We start from the raw sequence: 22175 nt of genomic DNA on the forward strand, positions 1-22175 counted from the left end.
CACCTCTGGCAACACAAGCCCGGCCTTCCAGTCTGTCCTCAGCACACACTGACCTCCAGCTCCTACACCTGTTGCCCTGGAGTGCCCAGCCCCGACCCACTGGGCACACTCAGCTTTGCCATGCCTGCAAGAGCAGCACACAGCAACTTCCAAGAATCACCTCCAGCTCCCTGCTCCGCTGAACGTCCAGCAGTTAGCCAGTCAGAGTGAAAACAAGCCTCCTTTATTAGCAGAGGAGAGAGACTCAAATGAGGGACAGGAAGAATATTGGAAACAATCTTGGTTACAGAGAAAACAAAATCCTTGCATGCCTAGACTTAACTCACAAGACATTGCTCCATCTGCAGGACAGCTTGCCCCAAGTCCTTTTCCCAGCCTTTTCAGCCAGCATGGCTGAGATCCCCCTTTCATAAGCTCAAGCCTGCTGGCAGCCAGTCTTCGCAGATTGTGGCATGCCAGGGCATCTTGCTGCACCCCCAGAAATACCAGACTGAACCCCCATTTCCCTCTTACTGTTAATTTCCTGAAGACTCCACAAGCTCTTCATTGGACTCAGTGCATTGGCAGACTTCTCCTGGGACACACACAATGGCCCACCAGGGAGATAGGTGCCTCCCACACTGCTTTTGAGTGCTCTGCCTTTAACTACAAGGTCTAGAGAACACAATTTTCAGCATAGCCACAACTCCTCACGTTTTCCATACATCCATCTCACAATTATTTTGGCGACCAGTGTGACACAGGCTTCTAGTAGAGACCTTGCATGACCTTTTTGGTGAACTCTGGGGATCCCTGTGCCCCTATGTATCACTGTACCCTCTGCCAGTTGGCATTGAGAGGTCTTTGAGTCACAACCCTCTATTTTGAGGACTCATGGTGACTCCCCCTCACCCCTCTCCCCATACCAAGTGCTCTGGGTGCCCCCCTTTTCCTTTCCTCCAGGCCAGAATATGTGCATGTTCTCCATTCTCCTCTCCCCTATGACAGGGATTCTGTGTGCCTTCTACTTCCCACAAACCAGGGCCTTTATGTACCCTCTTTGCTCCTCCCGCCATACCAGGCTTCACCATTTCCTCCTATGCCAGGAACTCTTTGTATCCCCACACACCAAGGTCATATAGATTGGCCACCTGACTAGCTCCACTCTCCTTCCTCAGTCAATCTAGAACTAGCCTAGTGGCTCTCATCAATATATAAAGTTCTCAGCCCCACCCTCCCAGGTAAATCCTGCCTATGGGTGGGACTTAATCTAGAAATACACCACCCTCCATCTTGAATCCTTTTAGCTACCCATCAAACAGCTTTTGGTTCAGAGAAGCAGGTGAGCCTCACCCAGAGATGGGGAAATGTTGGGGGGTGGGGATGTCTTGTTTTGGGAGATGAAGAGAAGAGGGTGAATTATTTACCCCAGGGGGCATTTTTAATTTGTAATCTTAACTGTTGTGGGGAATCCTTAGGGTTTTCTGTCTCTCACAGCCTTGCTTGGGTAATGACCAGATTCTCTGTGTTTTACCTGGTCCACACAACGGATGAGGGCTTATTACTGCTGCCACCAGCCAATGGCATTTCTCTTGTGGCCTGAGTTCAGTCCCCCTCCTGATGACTCTCAACTGTGACTACCATAGAGAAGGATTAGATGGAGCCTTTCCATGCGGTCTTGTGGTTAAGACCCCAGGACTCGGACTCCAGAGACATGGATTTGATTCCTGGTGCTGTCACAGACTTGGGGTCTGACCTTGGGCAAGTCACTTCCCATCTCTGCCTCAGTTTCAGAGTACTGTCAGGGTACATCCTTTAATGTTTCTGAAGCTTGTAACTACTCTGATGGGCTCCTCAGAGCCAGAGAGAGCTGACAGTTCTGGAGAGTTGCTGTCTTTTGGATTCTCATAAGTTGGAATAAAAAAACTCAGGAGTCCTGTCTCCTCCTCCCCCCACCCCTGCTCCCAGAGCTGGGAATAAAACCCAGGAGACCTGATTCTCTGGCCTCCTCCCAACCCATTAGATTCCACTGTATTCCCAAACCTGGAAAAAGAACCCAGGAAGCCTGACTCCCAGCCCCCTTTAGACCACTCTCAGCTCCCAAAGCTGGGACTAGAACCCAGGAGTCCTGACCCTGTTATTCTAACCACTGGTCCCCAGTCCCCTCCCAAAGCCAGGAGTAGAATCCAGGAGTCTTGATTCTTGGTGTTAAATGTATTTTATCTGTACATTTCCCACCCCTCATGTGTCTGAGAAAGTTGGGCCATGGAGGGTGTGGGTCAATGGAAAGAAACCTCCCTGGTTTTTCAGTGTCCTGGTGTGTGGCTGCAACCTGGATTTATGGCTTTCTTGGGGGCTGAAAGTGTGGGTGAATTCTGGTCAGTGAGGGAGTGTGAGTCTGATCGTATGTCTCCACACTGTTAGCCTGTGGGACTCATTGCCACAAGGTCTCATTGAAACCAAGTTAGAGGGATTAATACCAGAACTGGATGTTGATCTGAATAACGAGAACATCCAGAGCAAGGATTAAAATGTCACCTAGGCTTTGGGAAAGAGCAGAAACCCTCATACTTCAGGGCAAGAGCTCACTCCTGACTAATTGGGGTCAGGAGGAACTTGCCCTTGTGATCCACTTATGTCATTCCCAAAGGGCTCCTTCACCTGCCTTTCAAGCAGCTGGGCCAGGCTGCTCTGGGAGCTAGGATACCAGGCTAAATGGGCCCCCTGGCATGGTGGTACTTAGGTTCCTCTTCTGGAGGGGATGTGGTCTCCTTGCCCTGATGGCTGGAGCAGGAGATCCAGGAGTTCCCTTCCCTGCTCACCACTGCAAAGCACTTTGCAAGCAGCAAGGAAACAAAGCACACAGCTGCCAACTCGGGTGGGAACAACTGGGGCACAAGAACTCCCTCCCAGTGCCCCGAGGGGAGAGCTGGGAATAGAACCCAGGCGTCCTGGCTCACAGCTGCCCTGTTCTAAGCCGCTAGACCCTTCCCAGAGCCAGGGATAAAACCCAGGTGTCCCGAGCGCGCGCCCGCCCCCCCTTCTAACGGACCATCCAGCAGCATTCCCCGCCCCGGGCCCTGCACAGCTGGGATTGGATGGTGAGATCACATGATGATGATGGGCTGTTTGCCTGTGCAAGGGAGAAGCAGCCTCTGGCGCAGTGCATTGTGGGGGAATTGCAAGGCGCGGGGGGCGAGGCCGTAGGGCATTGTGGGACCCAGGGAAGGCTCCTCGGTTGGGGGGAAGGGCGATTGGGCTCTAGCCTCAGCGCTGGGAGGAGAGTGGGGTCTAGTGGTGAGAGCGGGGGGCGGGGTCAGGGCTCCTGGATTTTATCCCTAGCATTGGGCAGGTCTGTGGGGGGAGGAGGATATAATTGGGGGGCTGCTGGGATTGGTCCAGTTCTCCCACAGGGACAGCCCTGACTCCCAGGTCTCCTCCTAGGACCCACCAGAGGCCTAGTTCAAATCACCCACCTGCCAGGCCCCACAAGGAGGGGCCCTTACCTCAGACCTGCCCTTCCTCAAAGTCCCCACTGGGAGGACCTGATTCTCCTCATCTTGCCCCGTGCGCTGTGGGAACCCCCTGCCCCCCCCCCAGATTCTCTCACTCTCTCTCTCTGCTGCAGGTGCCTGGCCAATGGGGGGTACAGATGAGTTCCCAGAGGGCACATGCCCTGGGATGTGCTCACTGGGTGAGCTGGCGCAGCGGGAGCGCCAGGGCCGCCTGCACCGGCTGGAGCTGCGGGAGGGGACGCGGCAGGGTGACCCTGCCCGCGTGGTGAAGGAGTATTCCCGTCCAGCTGCTGGCAAGGAGCTGCCCCAGCCCCAGGAGCTGCGCCCTGCCCCAGTGCTGCTGGCCACTGTGCGCTACCTGCTGGGCCAGGTGGCGCCACAAGCTGACCTGCCCTCAGCTGAGGTCCATGCTTTCATCTCCGACCGGTTGCGTGCTGTGCACCAGGATGCCACGCTGCAGCGGCTGCAAGGGGCTCCATGCGTGGCCCTGCTGGAGCGATCACTGGGCTACCTGCTCCATGCCGGCTACCAGCTGTGCCAGGAACCTCCTGCCCGCTTCGACCCCCACCTCCATCGCACCCAGCTCCAGGAGTGCTTCAGCTGGCTGCGGCGCTGCTACCGGGACAGCTGTCATCACAGGGAGCCAGCCTTCCAGGCCCTTTTCCTCCTCTACAACCTGGGTGAGCAGCACTAGGGGGTGCTGTGCTGCAGGAAGCAGGAGGGAGTCAGTAGGGGTCGCTATGCTGCAGGTAGAATTCGGGGGAGGTCTTGGGGGTGTGTGTGTTATGCTGCAGGGAGTAGGAGGGGGCGATGTGCTGCATAGGGCAAAGTGAGTTGGTCAGTAGGGCACGCTGTGCTGCATGCATTGCTCAGTAGGGGGGGCTGTGCTGCAGAGAGTGGGACGTGTTGCTCAGCAGGGGGTACTGTGATGCAGGGAATAGCGTGTTGGCTCAGTAGAGGGCACTGTGCCACAGAGACCAGGGTCAGGGGCTCAGTAGGGGACACTCTCCCCTGACAGTCAGTGCTGACCCCAGTGCGGTGCTAGGAGGTACTGTGCTGCAGGGAGCAATGTGGGTAGATCAGTGGGTGACGCTGGGCTGCAGAGAGGGGGCAGGGGCTCAGTAGGGGGTGCTGTGCTGTGCTGCAGGGAGAAGTGCGGGCTCAGAAGAGAGCATTGTGCTGCATGGGGTGGCACAGAGGGCTCAGTAGGGGGTGCTGGACTGCAGAGAATGGTGCAAGGGGCTCAGAGGGAGCCAGATGACAGGGAGAGGGGAATGTAGTCAGGGAGGGGCACTGTGCTGCAGGGAGCAGGATGGGGGATCTCAGTAGGGGCCCTGTGCTGCAGGGAGTTGTGGGGAGCTCCGCAGGGGGGTGCTGTGCTGCAAGGAGCAGCAGTGGGGGGCTCAGGGAGCGCTGCTCTGATTTGCCTCTTTTCCACCCTAGGCTTCCCGGAAGCCCTGCGCCAGGTCCTGCAGCTCCCAGACCCTGTCCGGGCCTCCCCTGAACTCCGCACGGCGCTAGCTGTCAACTGGGCTTACCTGGAGCGCAACTGGGCACGGTTTTTCCGCCTGGTGCAGGCCCTGCCCTACCTGCCGATTTGTGCCCTCCATCGGCACCTGGGCCCCGCTCGGCGCCTGGCACTGCTCACCTTTAGCCACGGCTTCAGTGCCAGGAACTGTCGCTGCCCTCTGACCTGGCTTGCCCAGCTGCTGGCAGTGGACAGCCCTGAGGAGATGGCAGAGCTGTGCCGCCATCATGGGCTCACGGTGCTGGATGGAGCCGTGGTCTTCCAGAGAGCAGCTTTCCGGGACCCAGGCATTCTGGTCCATGGCCCCTCGCAGCTACTAGTGGACAGTAAACGAGGGGCGGCCCCCCTGCTGGAGGTCATTGAAGATGCCTGTAGCTAATGGTCTGGAGAGACTTGGGGGGTGAGGATGGGAGCCAGGACTCCTGAGTTCCCGTCCCTGCCTCTGGGAGAGGAGTGAGGTCTAGTTGGCTGGACTGGGAGTCAGGATTTATGAGTTTTATTGCTGGCTCTGGGAAGGGCTCCTGGTTCTCCTCCTTGCAATGAAAGAGGAATCAGATTTAGAGTAAGAGACTGGGAGCCAGGACTGCTGGGTTCTCTTAGTGGCTCGGTCACTGATTCTCTGTGTGTCACCTCTGCCAAGCCACTCCCTTTGCCTCATTTTCACCGTGCATAAAAGGGGGCTAAAGGAAGTAACTTACTTGTGCCTAGTGCAACTGGATGGTTCTGGGCGATCTTTGTGTGTTGATGGGCTCGGCTTCCTGCATTTGACCCCTTGTGCTGGATAATTTGCCTCCCCCCACACACCCCCGCCCTGTGGGTTTGCGATTCAGGAAGCTGGCTAAGATCTTGGAGTTTGTGGGAGTCTGAGCTTTGGTGTGATGGTTTGGGGTCCCCGATCCACATGGTGGGGAGCTGTATGGAATGGCAGCCAGTGTCCCCTGCCCCAGGTGGGAGGTAGGGGGAGATGTAGGACACAGCCCAAAGCGCCACTGGAATTTTGGGGTGTCTGGAGGTAGCAGAAGTCAGTTTTACAATAAATGTTGACTTTTAAGAGGTTGTGGGTCTGTGCAGCGGTGGATTAGCCAGTGGGCCCATGGGCCCCGGCCAATTGGGGAGTCCCACCCCCAGAAGTCAAACACTGGGGTGGGGCGGGGGGAGTCTCTGCGTCCCAACCCAGCTCTCTGGCAGCAGTGCCAGGCAGGGCAGGGGAAGCCCCAGCTTCCTGGCCCTGGCTGCAGCCCCAGGACTGGAGGAGCTCTTGCTCCCTGCTGCGGCCTCAGGGCTGGGGGAGTCCTCACTTCCTGCTGTGGTCCCAGGGCCCTGGTGGAGATGGGGGGGGGAGACAGAGCTTACAGGGTCTGGGCTATGGGGAAGAGGCACAAGGTTTGAGGCTGTGGGTGGGGCCACAGGCAGAACAGGGGCGGGACCACAGGCAGAAGGTGTGGGGAAGGGGCCCCCTATTTGCTTTGGCCCAGGGCCCCACAAAACCTTAATCCACCTCTGTCTGTGTGGTGTCGGTCTGCCATGCTGGAGCATTGTGTTAATGTCTAGGGGAGCTGAGTGTGTAGTGTTGTGAGGTGGTGCATGAGGGGAAGTGAATGAATCATTGGGGATAATGGGGGGTTGCGTTTGTCTAGGGGGATTGTGTGTGGTTGCATTGTGTTTTATGTGGGGAGTCATATGGTGTTGCTGGGGGATGGGTTGTGTGTGAGGTTTCACAAGTGGGGGGCTTTGTGAGGCAGGGTGTGTGTGTGTGTGAATTTGAGTGTGGAATGGGGGTTGCGTGTGTGGTGTCTGAGGGTTGGGACACACACGGGTCCTTCCCAGAGGATCTCAGAAAGTAGAGTAGGGACTAATAGTTTAGAGTGGGGGAAGGGCTGTGGTGGGAGCCAGGACTCTTGGATTCTATCCCCAGCTCTGGGAGGGGGGTGGGAATCCCAAGTCTTGGGAAGGTTTAAAGAGACCCAGGTTTTTGAGACTGAAGCCTGAGGCCTGCTTGTGTAGAGGTGTGGGGGGCAGTGCGCCCTGCCAGGATGCCCACCAGAAGCATGGTTAGACGCCAGGAAAGAGAGCCACAGACACGCGCCTAGGCTTTTGGTTGGGATAGAATGTTTTCCTCTGTGCTTTGTTCCTGTGGTTCAGTAATCAATACCTGGGTTTGACGAAGGCTCTTTGGGGTGGCTGTAACCCACTAGTCACAGGCTCCCAGAGGGAAGATCTGCCAGTGCTTGAACCCAGCAGGCCCGCGATGGGCCCAGCTGTAGCCCAGCAGCCAGGCCAAGAGTAGGAGAATCACAAGTTTCCTCCCCAAGAGAGGTGAAGGCCGTAGGCCGGAGACCTGAGGAGGGTGTGCTCAGCCAGAAAAGGGGTTTCCCACTGTTTCCTGTTTCCCACTCCCCACCCCCTGGAGCCCGCTGGTCTCCCTGGCCTGGGGCCAGATCAGAGCCGGTTCTCTTGTGCCATTCCCCACCCCCATGAGCCAGCGAGTCCCCCTGGCCTGGGGCTGGATCAGAGCCACCGCCCCGTAATGGGGATGGGGAAAGGTTTGTGTCCCATTCCCCACCCCCCTGAACCAGCCAGTCTATCTGCCGTAAGGCCAGATCTGAGCTAGGGCCCCCTATAGGGGAAAGGCCCCATATCCTATCCCCAAGCCCCCCTGAGCTAGCCAGGCCTCCTGTTTTGGGACTGGATTGGAGCTGGTGCCTCTTAGAGGGGAAAGGCCCCATGTTCCATTTCCTGCCCTGTGGCTGGATCCAAGCTGACGTCCCCTGAAGAGGAAAGGACCCATATCCCATTCCCAACCCCTCTGAGCTAGCCAGTCCCCCTCACCTGGGGCTGGATAGAAGCCAGCGCCCCCTAGAGGTGAAAGGTGCTGTATCCTATTCCCAGGCCTCCTGAGCCAGCCAGTCTCCCACTCTGGGGCCAGACTGGAGCTAGCTAGCACCATCTAGATAGGAAAAACCCCATGTCCCATTCCCAGGCACCCTTGTGTATCCCCAGGATGGGTGGGGGGTGTCTATAACTCAGAATCCGACAGCCTGAGAATCTGAGCTGTGTTTATTTCCCTCCAAGGTGCCTCTCCCTCCCTCCCCTTTATGGTGTCCAATTAAATCTTAAAACAACTCAGGCAAACACGCAGCAGCCTCTCAAGAGGAACTGGAGGCCCATGTTCTCACGGGGCCCAGCTGGGACTGATAAGCTGGGACCTTCCAGCCCCTGGGAAACTCCTGCCTGCGATGTGTGTGACAGGGTAAGTGACAGATCCTCAGGTAATGGATGAGGGGCTTGTCTCTCCCAGGAGATTTATGCATCTGCTTATCTGGAGCTTTTATTAGTCTGGGGAATTTTGCCATCATCAGAGCAGGTGACTCTGTTCCGCAATGATCCAGATGGGTCACATCTTCCCTTTAAGGTGGTGCTCCAGGGGCTAGGCCGCTGGCCTGGGACTCGGGACAGCTGGGTTCAGTTTCTGGCTCTGCTGCAATTCCATGGGTGGTCATCCACTTGGTGACTCAAGTTGCCTGTCTGACAAATGGGAAGAATAATCCTGCCTTTTGCCATGACTGCAAACTCTTCAGGGCAGGAGACTCTCTCACTCTGTGTCTGTGCAGTGCCTGACCCAAAGGGGACCCCAGTCCCAGCTGGGGATTGTGCAGCACTCAGAACCACAGGGGCCCCAATCTCAGTCATGGGTCTGCAGCACTCAGCATGACAAGGGTTCGGATCCCCATTGTGGGTCAGTGCCTGGCTCAATGGGTACCGTGTGTTCACACGTGAAAGGAGCTGGCAGGTCTCTGGTCCCATGGGCCATCTATGGCACTGGTCACAGAGAACCAGGAGGATCTGTATGCCAGTGTGCAAGGGAGTTTGCCACCCTGTGCACCTTCCAGAATTGCCCCAGGCAGGGAGCAGATATAGGGCAGGTGCGTGGGTGGGGGGACTAGACGCTTAAAGACCTTATGGGCAGGAGAGTGGAGTTTAGTGATCACAGCAGGGCTGCTGGGAGTCAAGACTTCTATTCCCAGATCCATGGGAGGAGAGGGACTGGGAAGAGCCAAGACTTCCCCCCCTTACCCCCAGGGGAACAACTCCCTCCACTGGGGCATGCAGCTCTGTACAAAGACCCTGTGGGTCCCTGGAACTCTGGCTGTGTCAAAGGGGCATGAAAACAGGCCCTGATAATGCCAGCAAGCAGAAAACAAGAGGCGCGGGGTGGGGGCTGGAGATTAAGGGCTGAATGGAGGCAGTGAATGGGCCAGGCGGTGCGGGGGGGCACAAATCCTTTGGACGCATCGAGACGTGAATATAGGAGCAGACACAGCACTTGTGCCTAAGCCCTGGCCTGCCACCCACCGTATGGGGCTGGGTGGCTATTGTGGCAGCCACAGACCCAGACTAATCCCACCCGCATTCCTGATGGGTTGGCTAAAGGCTTCTCCCAGGGTTAGCTCATTACACCAGCCCTGGGGAGCGGGTCTGGGGTGAGGGGGGAAAGAGACCCTTAAAGACCCTGGGGGCAGGGGAGCAGGGTGGAGCACTGAGGGTTGGAGATATGGGAGTCACGATTCCTGGGTTCTGTCCCCGCCACAGGGATGGGAGTGATGTCTTGTAGTTGGAACAGCAGGGCTTGGGTGGCAGGAAGCCTGGGTTCTGTCCCCATTCAGGGAGGGGAGTGGGGGCAGCTTGATAGTGGGCCCTATGTGAGGCAGTGTGGGTACGCCTCCCTGTGAGCACTGGGTGTGGTTGTGCATGAGGAGGGTGTCTGAATGCGAGTGGGTACATGTGTTTAGGGGAGGGGGTTGTCTGTTTGAACAGCTGCCCCATAAATGTCAGTTTTAGGCTGCCGTTCTCCCTGTCCCCTTCCCTCCTCCAGGGACTCCACAGATCCCAACCATCTAGGACCCCCCAGACCCTGTTGATTCCCTCTCCCCCACCCCACCTGGGTCTCATTGATCCTGACCCCTTACCCTACACACACAGACACACTCACTCTGTGGCCCCTTGGATTCTGGCAGGTCCCCTCCTGCTCCGAGGCTGCCCCGGCTGCCAGCTGCCCCAGGGGAAGTACTGTTGTATTTATGGTGTGATTTACAGCACCTCAGAGTGGCAGCTGGGAGGCGAGGGTTGTAGCCAAGGATCTGGAGACAGGGGCAGCTGGGAGTCAGGATTCTTGGGTTCTATCTGAGCTCCGGAAGTGCAGTGGGCTCTGGTGGGACAGGGTCAGGGGTGGAAGCTTGGAGTTAGGACTCTGGGTTCTCCCTCCAGCTCTGGGAAGGGAGTGGGGTGCAATGGGTTAGAGCAGGGGGGCTGGGAGTCAGGACACCTGGGTTCTATCCTCGGCTCTGGGCGGGGAGCAAGGTGCAATGGGTTAGAGTGGAGGGCTGGGAGTCAGGACTCCTGAGTCCTCTCCTCAGTTCTGGGAGGGGAGTGGGTTCCTGTGTTCACTTGTTTCCTAGCATTTCCTTCCCTCCTTCTGGTCTCCAGGACTTGGCTCTTCCTTTTGGCATCTGGGTCCAGCTTGTCCCTCCTCCCACTCTGGCCCAGGATTGACAAGGGGATAACCCTCTGCCCAATCATGGTTCAGCTCCTCCCCTGCTACTGGCATTCCCCTCCCCCCACGTGGGGCTGTGTCCCCGTGGTGTGATGTCACCAGAGGAATGACCCAGGTCCTTCCAGGCTCTGTCAATCAGTGTGGCAGAGACTAGCTGGCATCAGGGATCGGGGCTGGGTCTCTCCCCAGGGTGGGCACCTGCCAAGCGGTGAGTCAGAATACCATCTGCCCCTGGCACCTGCCTTCCGGTGCCAGCATGGGCAAAAGGGGCAGAGTCAACTGGGGATTTCCAGGGCCCCCCAGAGATGCTGGGGAGGGGTGGAATAGCGGGCATGGGGGTTCAGGAGCAGGGTGGGGGAGTTGAGGGGAGGCAGGCTCTGGGTGAGGAGAAGCTGGAATTGGAATATAAGGGTTGGCATGCAGGGAGCAGGGGAAGGCTGGGAGTTGGGTGCAGAGTCTGGGTCAGGTGATGTTCAGGGTTTGGGGCCAGGGAAGGTCTGGGGGTGGGGTACAGGGGATGAAGCAGGGTTGCTGAGGGATTGGGGGTGATGAGGGGGTGCAGGGTTGGGGGGTAGGAAGGTCAGGGTGGAGGTCTGTGGGGGGGTGCAGGAAGAGGCTTGGAGGCAGGGGGTTAGGGGAGAGCTGGGGTGGGAAATGCAAGGAAGCAGGGAAGGTCTGGGTGGAGGATGTAGGAGGGCTGAAAGGAAGCAGGGTCTGGGTGGGAGGATGCAGGGGTTGGCTTGGGGGAGACAGGTGGAGGATGCTGAGGGAGGCAGGGTCTGGTTTGGGGGATGCAGGGGGGGCAGAAGGGAGGCAGGGGGTTATCTGTTTACTATAAAGTTTAGCCAGCGTGAGAGCCACAGATCCCAGAATCCCCATGCTGCCCCCCTCCAGCCAACACTGTGGGGGTTGTTAGTGCCCGTTGCCCCAGCCTCTTGCTTTCTACCCACAACACAGCCTATTCCTAGTAGTTGTTCCAAGGGGTTTGGGAGGGGGCTGCGAGGAGGGGGAGTTGCACTCTTGTGTCAGGGTAACAAAATGGGGAGCAGCCTCCTGGCCATGTAGGAGTCGGGGAGGGGGGTCTGAGGCAAGGGCTGCCTAGCCCAGGCCTGGGGGATCACTGGGGAACAGGGATCTCAACCGGAGGGGTTGCAGGGGTCAAGGTGGGGCTGTCATAGCCCAGGCATGGGGGGCAGAATGGCCTGCCACAGCCTAGGGCAGCGAGGGGATCTCAGCAGAGGCGAGGCTGGAGGGGGGCTGCTGGAAGGGGGACAGGGCTCTCTCAGAGGGGGAACTAGGAGATCTGCCATAGCTCAGGCCTGGGTGGATGTGGGGACAGGGATCTCAGCAGGCGATGTGGGAGTTGTGGAGGGTTGGGGGCACTGTGTGTGGTGCAGAACAGGGAGCTGTTAGGTTTGCATCAGGCCTACACGCGTCTCCCAGCTGCCTTCTCAGGGAGCAGCAAGGGATCTGTTTGTTTTGGCCAGGGACCATGATGGGGAGAGTTTGCTTGGGGGGGCGGGGGAGGGAACCTTTGCCCCACTGGCATCTCTGCCTACAGCCCTTAAATGGCCCTGTACCCTCCCCCAATCTGCCAGCCCAAGGTCCACCAGCTGGGATCTCTGCACAAGCCAGCTGTATTAACCCCTTCCCTGCTTCTGCCCCATGCTTAGGTTGGGGTTGAGACAGACTCCCCCCTCCCCTCCCAATGCAGAGCAGGATCCACTGAGAAAAGCCAAAGAAGGAGCAGGTTGGGGGAGTCAGTAGGGGGCGCTCTCCCCTCACCATCAGTGCTGATCCCATTGCCCTAGTGTGGTGCTAGGGGGCACTGCGCTGCAAGGAGTGGGGCAGGTTCTCAGTAGGGGGTGCTCTCCCCTTGTATTCAATGTTGACCCTAATGCCCCAGAGCGGTACTGGGAGCGCTGTGCTGCAGGAGGGAGCACGGTGCACGACAGACTCCCCAACTCCCATGTGTCCGATCTTTTTTGCAGACTCCCAACAACGATGTCCTTCTCCGGCACCAATCTCAAGCTGGAGCGGCTAGAGGAGCAGCAGTTGGAGGGCCCTGCCTACCAGCTAAGCCAACCTAGGGGCTGCGGTGACATGGCGGGCCCTTACCCTGACAGTGCTCTCATTTCCCAATGGCTGCGCAGGAGTGTGAAGGCCAAGCTGGCAGAGGCCTGTGACTCGGGCGAGTCTTCCCAGGGAGACGGGGAGGTCCCGGCGAAGAGGAGTCTGGATCCAGAAGGTTCCAAGGACTTTGCCTGGGCCAAGCGGGCCCGGGTAGAGAACATTGTGTGCAGCATCAGCAGCTCGTACCGTGATGGGGGCCTGGAAGAAGGGGGCGCCGGGTACGGCCGCTCCCGCCGGGCCCAGGAGCGGAGCCAGCTCAAGCAGCAGCTGGAGAAGATGCGTGAGCAAGTGTTCCAGCTGCAGGAGAAACTGTGCCAGATCTACAGCGGGGTGGCCCGAGAGGAAGGAAGCAATATGGGGGCAGCCTGGTCCCAGGAGCCAGGCAGAGTTGGAGCCAGCACCCAGCATCCTGGGGGAGGGAGTAGGCACCCTGGCACCCTGGCTGAGGCCCTGAAGGAGGAGCTTGGGGCAGCCATGACCCAGGTGGTGGACACAGTCGTGCAGGTGTTTGCCCGCCAGCAACCCCCACCGGAGGAGCCCCCCTGCAGTTACCCAAGTGACCAGACAGAGGCACTGCCCCTAGTGGTGAGGAAGAGCCTGCCCCGTGCTCCCCCTGAGCTGGTGGCTGGCACCTTCCCCCAGCCCATGGCTGTGCCCCCATACCTGTCGGCCTTCAAGGACAGAGCAGCGGGAGAGGCCTACTGGGAGGGTGTGAGCCTGCGCACCAAGCTGTCCTCACGCCACCTGCTGCAGCCGCACTGTGCCCTCTTCCAGTTGGCAGGGACGACTGACCGCCAGCTCCCCAAGAGCCAGGCCACAGAGACGCACCATGGCCTGGAGCCAGCCCTCTACAAGCCCTCAATATCCTTTAGTAGCCAGCCAGGACTCAGGGTAGAGTGGGGAGAGGGTCTGATCCCTGCCCCCCACTTCCCCCCACACACATCCTGCCCCCAACTAACCCACATACCTCACACACACACACACACATATCCTGTCCCCCACTGACACATGCACACACCCTGCCCACAACTAACCCACACACATTCACCCCCTTATACGTGCCCTGCCCCCCACACTCTGCCCCAAACTAACCCACACACATTCACCCCCATGCACACACTGACCCACTCACACAGTCTGACCCCCACTCACTGCCCCGAACTAACCCACACACATTCACTCCCCATGCACACACTGACCCACACACTGTGCCCCCCAACCCACACATACACACTGCCCCCCCAAACCCTGCTCCCAACTAACCCACACATATTCATTCCCCACACACAACCTATCCTCTACTGACCCACCCCCCACACACACCCTGCCCCAAACCAACCTACACACATTCACCATCCATGCACACACTGTTTCCCATAGACCCACACACAGGCATCCCCCTGCTGAACTCCCACACACTGGCCCCTGCCTCATATACACGTACTGACCTGGACATCCCCACACAGCCTCTTCCTTCTCCCTCCCCCAGCCCATATGCTGCATACACCACACCCCAAACACACACTCCTGTCCCCCCACCTCCTGCACACCCTATACACTGACAGCCCTGCCATTAGCTCAGCCAGACCCCTTCCCATGGCCCTGCCCTGCTCCACTCCACACCTGCTCACATCTTGCTGCCACCTGTGAGGCGTTGGCAGGGCAGGTGTTAGCATCACCTGCTCCCCCAACACCACCCACCCACCGCTAGTCCCCTGAGGCCCGGGGTAGGTTTAATGATTAACCAGGCTGAGCCGGACCCTAAGCTGATTGCACCAGCTCGGAAACAGCTTCCTCCTGAAACCCACTAGGCACCTGCTGGGAATAATCCTCAGGATTAGTGGGAGTGGGCTGGCAAAGACACTCCCGCTGCCCCCCCCCCCCGTCCTACACGCTGCCCCCTCCCCCGCTGCCTCCTGCTCTACCCACTGCCTCCTCCCCCTGCTGTACATGCTGCCCCCTCCCCCCGCTGCCCCACGGTCTACACACTGCCCCTCCCGCAACTGCCTCCTGTCCTACACACTGCCTCCTCCCTCAACCTCCTCCCTCCCTACACGCTTCCCCCTCCCCTGACTGCCCTCTAGCATACACACTGCCCTACACACTGCCTCCTCCCCCTGCTGTCCCCCGCCATTCACGCTGCCCCCCTCCTGACTGCCTCCTGCCCTACACGCTGCCCCCTCCCTCAACTATCCCCCACCCTACACACTGCCCCTCCCTGACTGCCTCCCCCATGCCGCCCCCTCCCCTGAAACCCCCCAAACGCACTGCTCCACACATATTCAGCCCACACACACAACCTGCCCTCCACTGACCCCCGTCTCCCTTGACTGCCTGAGCTGAGCTGCCGGGGCAGGGATAAGAGATTGAGAGGTGAAATTCGTGGGGTACAATGGGGAAGAGGGGCTGGGAGTCAGGACTCTCCTGGGTTCTATTCTCAGCTTGTGGGCAGCGGTCACTGCTTTCTTGGGGGGGGGGTGTCTGCTCTCTGGAGGGCCTTTGACTGAGGTGCCCCCATTATAGCTCTTCCCCTGGTTGCTCCTTAACCCCGTCATTCCCAGGAGGGCCTCACCCCTGGGCACTTGAAGAAGGCCAAGCTGATGTTCTTCTACACTCGCTATCCCAGCTCCGGGACACTCAAGACCTATTTCTCTGATGTCAAGGTGGGTCCCTCAGAACCTCCCCAACTCTGGGACAGTTTGACCATGGACCCTCCCCATGGATTATGGCCCATGCAGGTCCTCTAGCAGCATCCATCTGTGGAGGGAGGGTCCCTGGCCCCTTCCCCACCTCTGACCCTGTTGCCAGAAACAGACACTTAGGTATATCATGTGATGAGAGATGCGGAGGGCAGGGGGATCACAACCCCTCCTTGCCAGGGAATGGGCAGAACAGGAATCAGCCTCCTCTTTTCCCAGAGTCATAGGAGACAGCACAGGGGGATTGGACATCCCTTTTCCCAGAGAGTTGGAGGGCAGGGAAGGTGAACTGGGGGACTGAGGCCCAGGGCTGTGTTGATGGCAATGTCTCTCTCCTCTTGCCGTCCCCCTAGTTCAATCGCTGCATCACATCCCAGCTCATCAAGTGGTTCAGCAACTTCCGGGAGTTCTTCTACATCCAGATGGAGAAGTTCTCACGCCAAGCATTGAGTGATGGCGTGCTCAGCGCTGAGACGCTGACTGTCACCCGGGACTCGGAGCTGGCACGTGTCCTCAACCAGCACTACAACAAAGCCAATGACTACGAGGTGGGCAGGGGACCCGGCAGCAGGGAGGCAGGCAACGTGGGGTGCGCAGACCGGGTGGAGATTTGGGAGGAGCCCCATCAGTGGGCCAAGTGGATGGGAAGTGGAGCACAGGCCAAGGTGGGGATTGGGGAGGGATTCCACCTGAGGTGAGGAGTGCAGTCCTGGGGTGATCTTGGCAGCGTAGGAGCAATTGACAAGAGGAAACTGACCTTGGGGGAAGAATAAAAGAGCCCAGATAAACCCCTCCTGCACCAAGCTTCACCATTCCTGATGGGGTGATGCCCTTGTGTCTTTTTTCCCCCCACCCAGATCCCCAGAAAGTTCCTGGAGGTCTCCCAGATCACCCTGCGTGAGTTCTTTAGTGCCATCTCCCAGGGCTGTGATGCTGACCCCTCCTGGAAGAAATCCATCTACAAGGTTATCTGCAAACTGGAATGCGACATCCCTGATGCCTTCAAATCCCCCCACGGCCTGCCGGACACTGTGCATGAGTGACTGGGGGAGGGGTGCTCCAGAGTTGGGGTCCTTGGCGGGGGGCAGGGGAGGAGGGCTCTGGTAATTTATTTCTGATGTGATCCACTATGTCACTAAGTTGCTGGCTGAGGTAGGAGTGGCCTTGACACCACCCATGTTTCAAAATTTTCCTCCCCACACATATCAGAGGTGGTTTCATTGGGAGAGTGTGGGGTGTGCAGGCCAGGGAGGGATCCCAGCAGTGGGGGAGGCAGGCAGCATGGGGAGCACAGGAAATGATGGGGGAGGGATCCCAGCAGTAGGGGCGGGAGGCGGCAGCATGGGAGGTACAGCATGGTGGAAGCAGGCTTGTGGGAGCCCAGGCGGGGGATGGGGATGGAGAAGGGATTCCAGCAATTTGGGGGGGAGGTGGTGTGGGGAGTACAGGCTGTGGGTGGGGCCAGAAGAGAGATCTCAGTAGTGTGGGGTGGGGCGTGGAGCCCGGGAGGGATCCCAGCAGTGAGGTAGGCAGGTGGCATTGGGAGCACAGACCAGGTGTGGGTGAAAGTTTCTTCTTGGGGTGGGATCTACAGCTAGGAACAGTACCCACATGGGGCCCATCCACAGCCTAAGCAGCGGGCAGGGCCAGCTTTAGGAAGTGCGGGGCCCAGTTCGAACGGTTTCGACAGAGCCCCGGCAGGGAAGACAAAATAAAAAACCAAAAACACGCAAAAAAACCACGTGGGGCTTGTACTCACCGGGCAGTGTTCCGAGTCTTCGGCGGCGGGTCCTTCACTTGCTCCAGATCTTCGGCGGCACTGAAGGACCCACCGCCGAAGTGCCGCTGAAGACCCAGAACAAGCGAAGGACCCACCGCAGAAGTGCTGCCGAAGAACCGGAGCGCCGCCAGGTGAGTAAAAATTAAAAAGGCGCCTCTAGCCAGGGAAGGGATTCTCACTGGGCGCGGGGCCCTCTTAGGCGCGGGGCCCAATTCGGGGGAATTGGTGGAATTGGCCTAAAGCCGGCCCTGGCAGCGGGTGGTTTGTGTTAGTGGCTGCCCTTGCCCACATCCAGGGGTCTGAGGCCTGTGGAAGGAGGGAGAGGGGTGGGATGGGTGGGGAGAGGGGCTTGTGCTTCCCAGTGTATGTATTGCTGAGACTTCACGCTCCCTCTGGACCCTGACAATAAAGACACATTGAAAAGCTGCTGTCTGTCTCCTGGGGCTGGGCTGGGACTGGGGTTAAATTCCAGTGGGTGCATGTGCCGGATCGACCTCCCCAGAGGCCTGTGTGTGAGCCCAGAACATCAGCAATTCATACTCCCCTGGTGTGGGGTTCTGGCTCGAGAGGAATTTGAAGGCAGTGTTGTGCAGTGGTTAGGGCACTACCTTGGGAGTCAGGACACCTGGCTCTGCCAAACTTCGTGTGACCTCGGGCATATCACATAACCTTTCCATGCCTTGGCTTCCCCATCAAATGGGGACAATTATCCTACCCCTTGTCTGCTTAGGTTCTTTGGGGCAGGGACTGTCTCTTGCTGTGTGTTTGTGCAATGCTGGGTAAAATGGGACCCCCATCTCATTTGGGGTCTGTGCAGCGCCTGGCATGATGGGGGCCCCAGTCTCAGTGACTGGCATGCTGGAGCCCCGATCTCTAGGGGGGTCTCTAGACACTATTGTACACAAACAGTACCAGGCCTGAGACTGGAGTCAGGCCTCCAGTGATCTGATACTGCCTTTGAGGGGGGGCAGTGGGATGATGATTTGCTGATGCCCCTGAGGATGAGACACTGCCAACTTGTGGGGGGTTAGGAAGTGTGGAGAAAGAGAGAGACAGACAGAGTGAGTGCGGCGGACAATTCCCCCACCCCCAGTCTGGATCCCTATTAATTAAATGGCTGCCCTGCTCAGGTGGCTGAACAGCTGGTGGTGCATTTTAAAATCACAAATCTCCCTGCCTGGCCCAGCTGCAAATGGCCAGATTAATACCCCCGATTAACCATGGGGGGAGGGAGGGCTGTTGTTAGCATGATGGCCTCAAAGCCCAAGGTGCTGCAAACCTCTCTCTCTGCTGGCAGCCCACAAGCCTGGAGCCGCCCCCATGCTGTGGAATCCTGTCCCCTAGCTCCTGTGGGGGAGGATTTCTCAGCAGAAGCTAAAGGTGACCTCGACCTGCACAATCATTGCAGGATTTTTCCAAAGCTTTCTGCTTAAGGACACCGGATGGAACTAGGGGACATAAAGAGCTTTTGGGGAGGGGCTAGTTTGAATTAGATGGGGTGAAGGAGTGACCTGAGGGATGAGGTCTGTGCCTCTCAGGGTCCAGGAGTCTCCTGCTTTGATTCTGAGAGGGCGTGGAATTTGACAAGGACTCTTAAAATGCAGTAACTGGTGGCCACCGCGCAGGGAGGGAGGGTGGAATGAGATATTGGGTCTGTCAGCTCTGGGTACCAATCTCTATAAAACCTCAGGTCAGAGGGAATTGGGGGAATAGGCGATGGCTGCTCCTTATACAGGGATCCCTCGGGTAGCACCAAGATGCGGCTGCTATTTATACAGGGATCCTTCGCCTGGCAAAGAGCTGTAGCTGCTGCTGGGATAGGCACAGCAGCGTTAATACAGGGCTCCCTCCCTCATCAGTGCTGAGATGCAGCTGCCTCTGGGGCGGGGCATGGGAACTGTTTATACAGAGCTCTCTCGCTCAATGCTGAGAGGAAGCCACCTCTGGGGAGGGGCGTGGGAGCCCTTTACATAGGGATTTCTTGCCCTGTGCTGAGATTCAGCTGTTTCTGGGGCAGGGAAAGCACAGAAACGCTACCCAACAGCTGGGACAGCAGAAGTAGTACACTCCTGTAACCAGCTAGTACGGTCGGAGGTAAAATTGAATTGGCCATGTTGGAATTTGGCCAGATAGTGGGGGCTCTTGGGAAAAGTGCTAAGCAGGTTTAGTGACCAGGAGGTGTCAGTGAGCCTCATTTTGAAATCTCACGTTAAGGTCAGCAGCACAGCACCCCTTAGCTGGGGAACTGGGGTCAGCACTGATTGTGATGGGAGAGTGCCCCTTACTGAGCCCACGTCCCGCTCCCTGCGCAGCATTGACTCAGCCTGCCCCTGTTTAGCAGCGCTTAGCTAGAGAATTATACCCCTGCCCTTAGCCACTGGCCACAGGGGTGAGAGGGGGGATGGCAACCCATAGCTGCTGTGCTGCAGTGAGCAGGAGGAGCTGGGGCCAGCAATCTGGGGTGGAGCAGAGAAGAGGCTGCCTGCCCAAATCCAAGGGTGGCTGTGGATGGGTCCCATTTCAAAGTGGCTGGAACTAACTTTTCTTCCTTTGGCTTTCCCAGCCCCGATCCCTGCAGGAAAGAGTGGGAGACACCTGGGACCCACAAGCTGGGAGCTGCCATCGCTACGAGGCTGCTTCTACTCCACTGGGGCTGGTAGCTGCCCCTGTAGTTTCGGACGGACACCACAGGGTGAGAGCTGTCGGTTTGGTACAGAGCCCTCGTTATGTGCGACTGCTCTTTCAGTCTGTGCCAGCATGTGGGGCTTGCTGGGCTGGAGGGTCTCCCCCTCCCCACTGGCGCTCCTGCCTGTAGCTGTGTCTGGCACCTTAAAGCCAAGGGCCAGAGGCTTCCTTGCAAATTGAGCCTTGTGAAAGCCATGCAGGCCAAAATGGCCACTGTGCCATGGTAGCTGGGCCTGACAAATATGGCCTAAGATGGCCGCTGCGCCATGGTACAGGGCCTGACCCGTGTGGCCCAAGATGGCCGCCGTGCCATGGTAGCAGGACCCAGTCCATGTGGTCCAAGATGGCTACTGTGCCATAGTAGCCGTGATGGCCACTTGTCCAGGTTTTCCCAGGATTGTCCCTGCCCTGGGATGTCTGTCCAGGTGCTCAGTACACACTGCAAGCTGTCTGGTTTTATGGGCTCAGGATCATCCTGGTGTGGCAGGCTGACAATTTCCTGCAGTGTCCTGACTGAATGTTATTGAATTAAGTTCAAACATATTGAATTCGTTTTAACATCTTTGCACTCCATGTATTGAAAATGCGATGGTATCTGTGTTACTGCGAAATTGCATATATTTCCACGGGATGGGTCAATAGGAGAACAGCAGGAGGTGGTTAAGGAAATTCACCCAGGCAGCCTGTAACATCTCTAGAGGAGACACCCCTTGGAGAGCTGTGCATATGTGAGATCAAACTGGATTCTCCAGGGCCCAACAGACAAAGAAAGAGTTCTTGGATAAATAGCCTGGTTTTAACCTGACTCAAGGCCTTCTTCCTGATCGAGCAAACAGACAGGACCCCAGTGCACGGAGGGCCCCAATCCTTAGAGTAGGGTTGGAAGGATGGGGCCTACTGAGGCCCATAGGACTGAGGGCTTGTTCTGAGCTAAAGCTGTGATGATCTTGTAACCACAAGGAGACTCCTTGGGTGGGGCAGGGGTGGAAGGATGGTTCCTGCCAGAATCCATGTTAGGTTTGGGGTTCCTGGTAAGCATATTAGCATGCGGGTGGATTCTTGTATTGTTTTGAATATGTTTTCTCTGTAGTGCTTTTTACCTTAAGAATAATGCAGGCCTACCTAGGGAGTGCTGGGGGGGTACCTCATAACTGTGCAATGATCGGTGTTAATTGTCTCTAAAGAGAGAGCAAGCAGGCAGGCAAGGTGCCTCTGCTGCAGAGAACATGATGCAGGCAGGGACCTGTGCAGCTTGCAAATCTCCTGGTCAGAAAGGAGAGAGCTGTGGGTCTCCAACAGGAGAGTAAAGAGCTGGGGAGTGGAAAGCTTGTGGGTGGGGACACTTGCTGGGCCATTGAGGGGAAATACAGGCGCAGTTGCCCTGGACTGTGACATCTGGACGTCCTGATTTTTGTATCTCAGAGGTAGCAGCCCCTAGTAGTGGGGCCCACATGGTTCAGCATGGCTGCCATGCCACAGTAGCAGGGCCTGTGTGTGCTGAGAAGCGGGGTACATTGTTATTGCTGTTTTGGAGACAAGGAAAATGAGATGCGGAGAGGGAATGGGAGTTGGATTTGAGGCAGTGGCTGAGATGGAGACAGAGCCCAGGAGCTCTGACTCCCAGCACCCACACTGGGCTAATTACAAGACCCCATGCCCTTCCCAGAGATGGAGATAGAACCCAGAAATCCTGACCCCCTTCCCTCCCCCTCCGTGTTGTGGTTGTGGGGCCTTTAATGGCCCCAATGCTGTGGTAGCAGGGCTCACTGGGCCCAGGATGATCACCCTGTGCCATGAACGGTGTTCCCAACTCACAGTATTGGTGTGAGTGACAGGATGAATTTCTGGCGCCCATCTGGTAATGATATGAGAAGTTCCAGCCTCCACATGGCTGGAAGCCAGCAAAGTCCTCCTCCAGGAGGGAGGGAGCAAAGACCCCAGCAGCTCAGCATAGCTCCACTCCCTCCTCACCCTGGGATTGATCCCCATCCGGCTTGGGAAGGGAGGGGCGAAGAGCCCCCGGAGTTGCCCCTCCCAGCCTGGAAGGAGGAGGGGGACCACGCTACAGTCCCTACGCCTGGGAGAAGGGGCTGAAGAACCCCAGGGGGAGCAGAGTTCAGGCTGGGGGGGCTGAACTGAGGAAGGGGCTGGGGGGCAAGGGATAGGCAGATGTTGGGGTGAGAGCTCAGGCAGCAGGGGCCAAAATCACCATACCTGTTAAATTTGGTAGAGTGGGTGACACCACTTGTCCCCCCCACCCCCACTGGGGATGGGCTGGAGGAGTTTCAATGTTGACAGACTGAAA

General features: G+C 57.8%; 2 protein-coding genes across 6 annotated transcripts; both read left to right on the top strand.

The window, feature by feature from the left end:
- The first annotated feature begins 69 nt into the window (after positions 1–69).
- Positions 70–17134, top strand: LOC120368736 (prospero homeobox protein 1-like). 2 transcript variants are annotated; one of them, XM_039481190.1, is made up of 6 exons: positions 70–1321; positions 8095–8272; positions 12565–13567; positions 15262–15369; positions 15759–15953; positions 16263–17134. In XM_039481190.1, exons 2-6 carry the CDS (start codon positions 8259–8261, stop codon positions 16446–16448), a joined length of 1506 nt encoding a protein of 501 aa, XP_039337124.1. In that variant the 5' UTR covers positions 70–1321; positions 8095–8258; the 3' UTR covers positions 16449–17134. The 2 variants fall into 2 exon arrangements, with proteins under 2 accessions (XP_039337124.1, XP_039337126.1); XM_039481192.1 differs by lacking the exon at positions 70–1321 and having other exon boundaries at positions 6399–8272; positions 15268–15369.
- On the top strand, positions 1328–6073 carry SAC3D1 (SAC3 domain containing 1). Of its 4 annotated transcripts, none has more exons than XM_039481194.1 (3): positions 1328–1662; positions 3608–4174; positions 4938–6073. In XM_039481194.1, exons 1-3 carry the CDS (start codon positions 1650–1652, stop codon positions 5399–5401), a joined length of 1044 nt encoding a protein of 347 aa, XP_039337128.1. In that variant the 5' UTR covers positions 1328–1649; the 3' UTR covers positions 5402–6073. The 4 variants fall into 4 exon arrangements, with proteins under 4 accessions (XP_039337128.1, XP_039337130.1, XP_039337131.1 ...); XM_039481196.1 differs by lacking the exon at positions 1328–1662 and adding an exon at positions 1678–3080; XM_039481197.1 differs by lacking the exon at positions 1328–1662 and adding an exon at positions 3127–3149.
- Positions 17135–22175: the final 5041 nt, after the last annotated feature.

The sequence above is a fragment of the Mauremys reevesii genome, linkage group 7 (assembly GCF_016161935.1).
Source record: "Mauremys reevesii isolate NIE-2019 linkage group 7, ASM1616193v1, whole genome shotgun sequence".
Taxonomy (NCBI): Eukaryota; Metazoa; Chordata; order Testudines; family Geoemydidae; genus Mauremys; species Mauremys reevesii.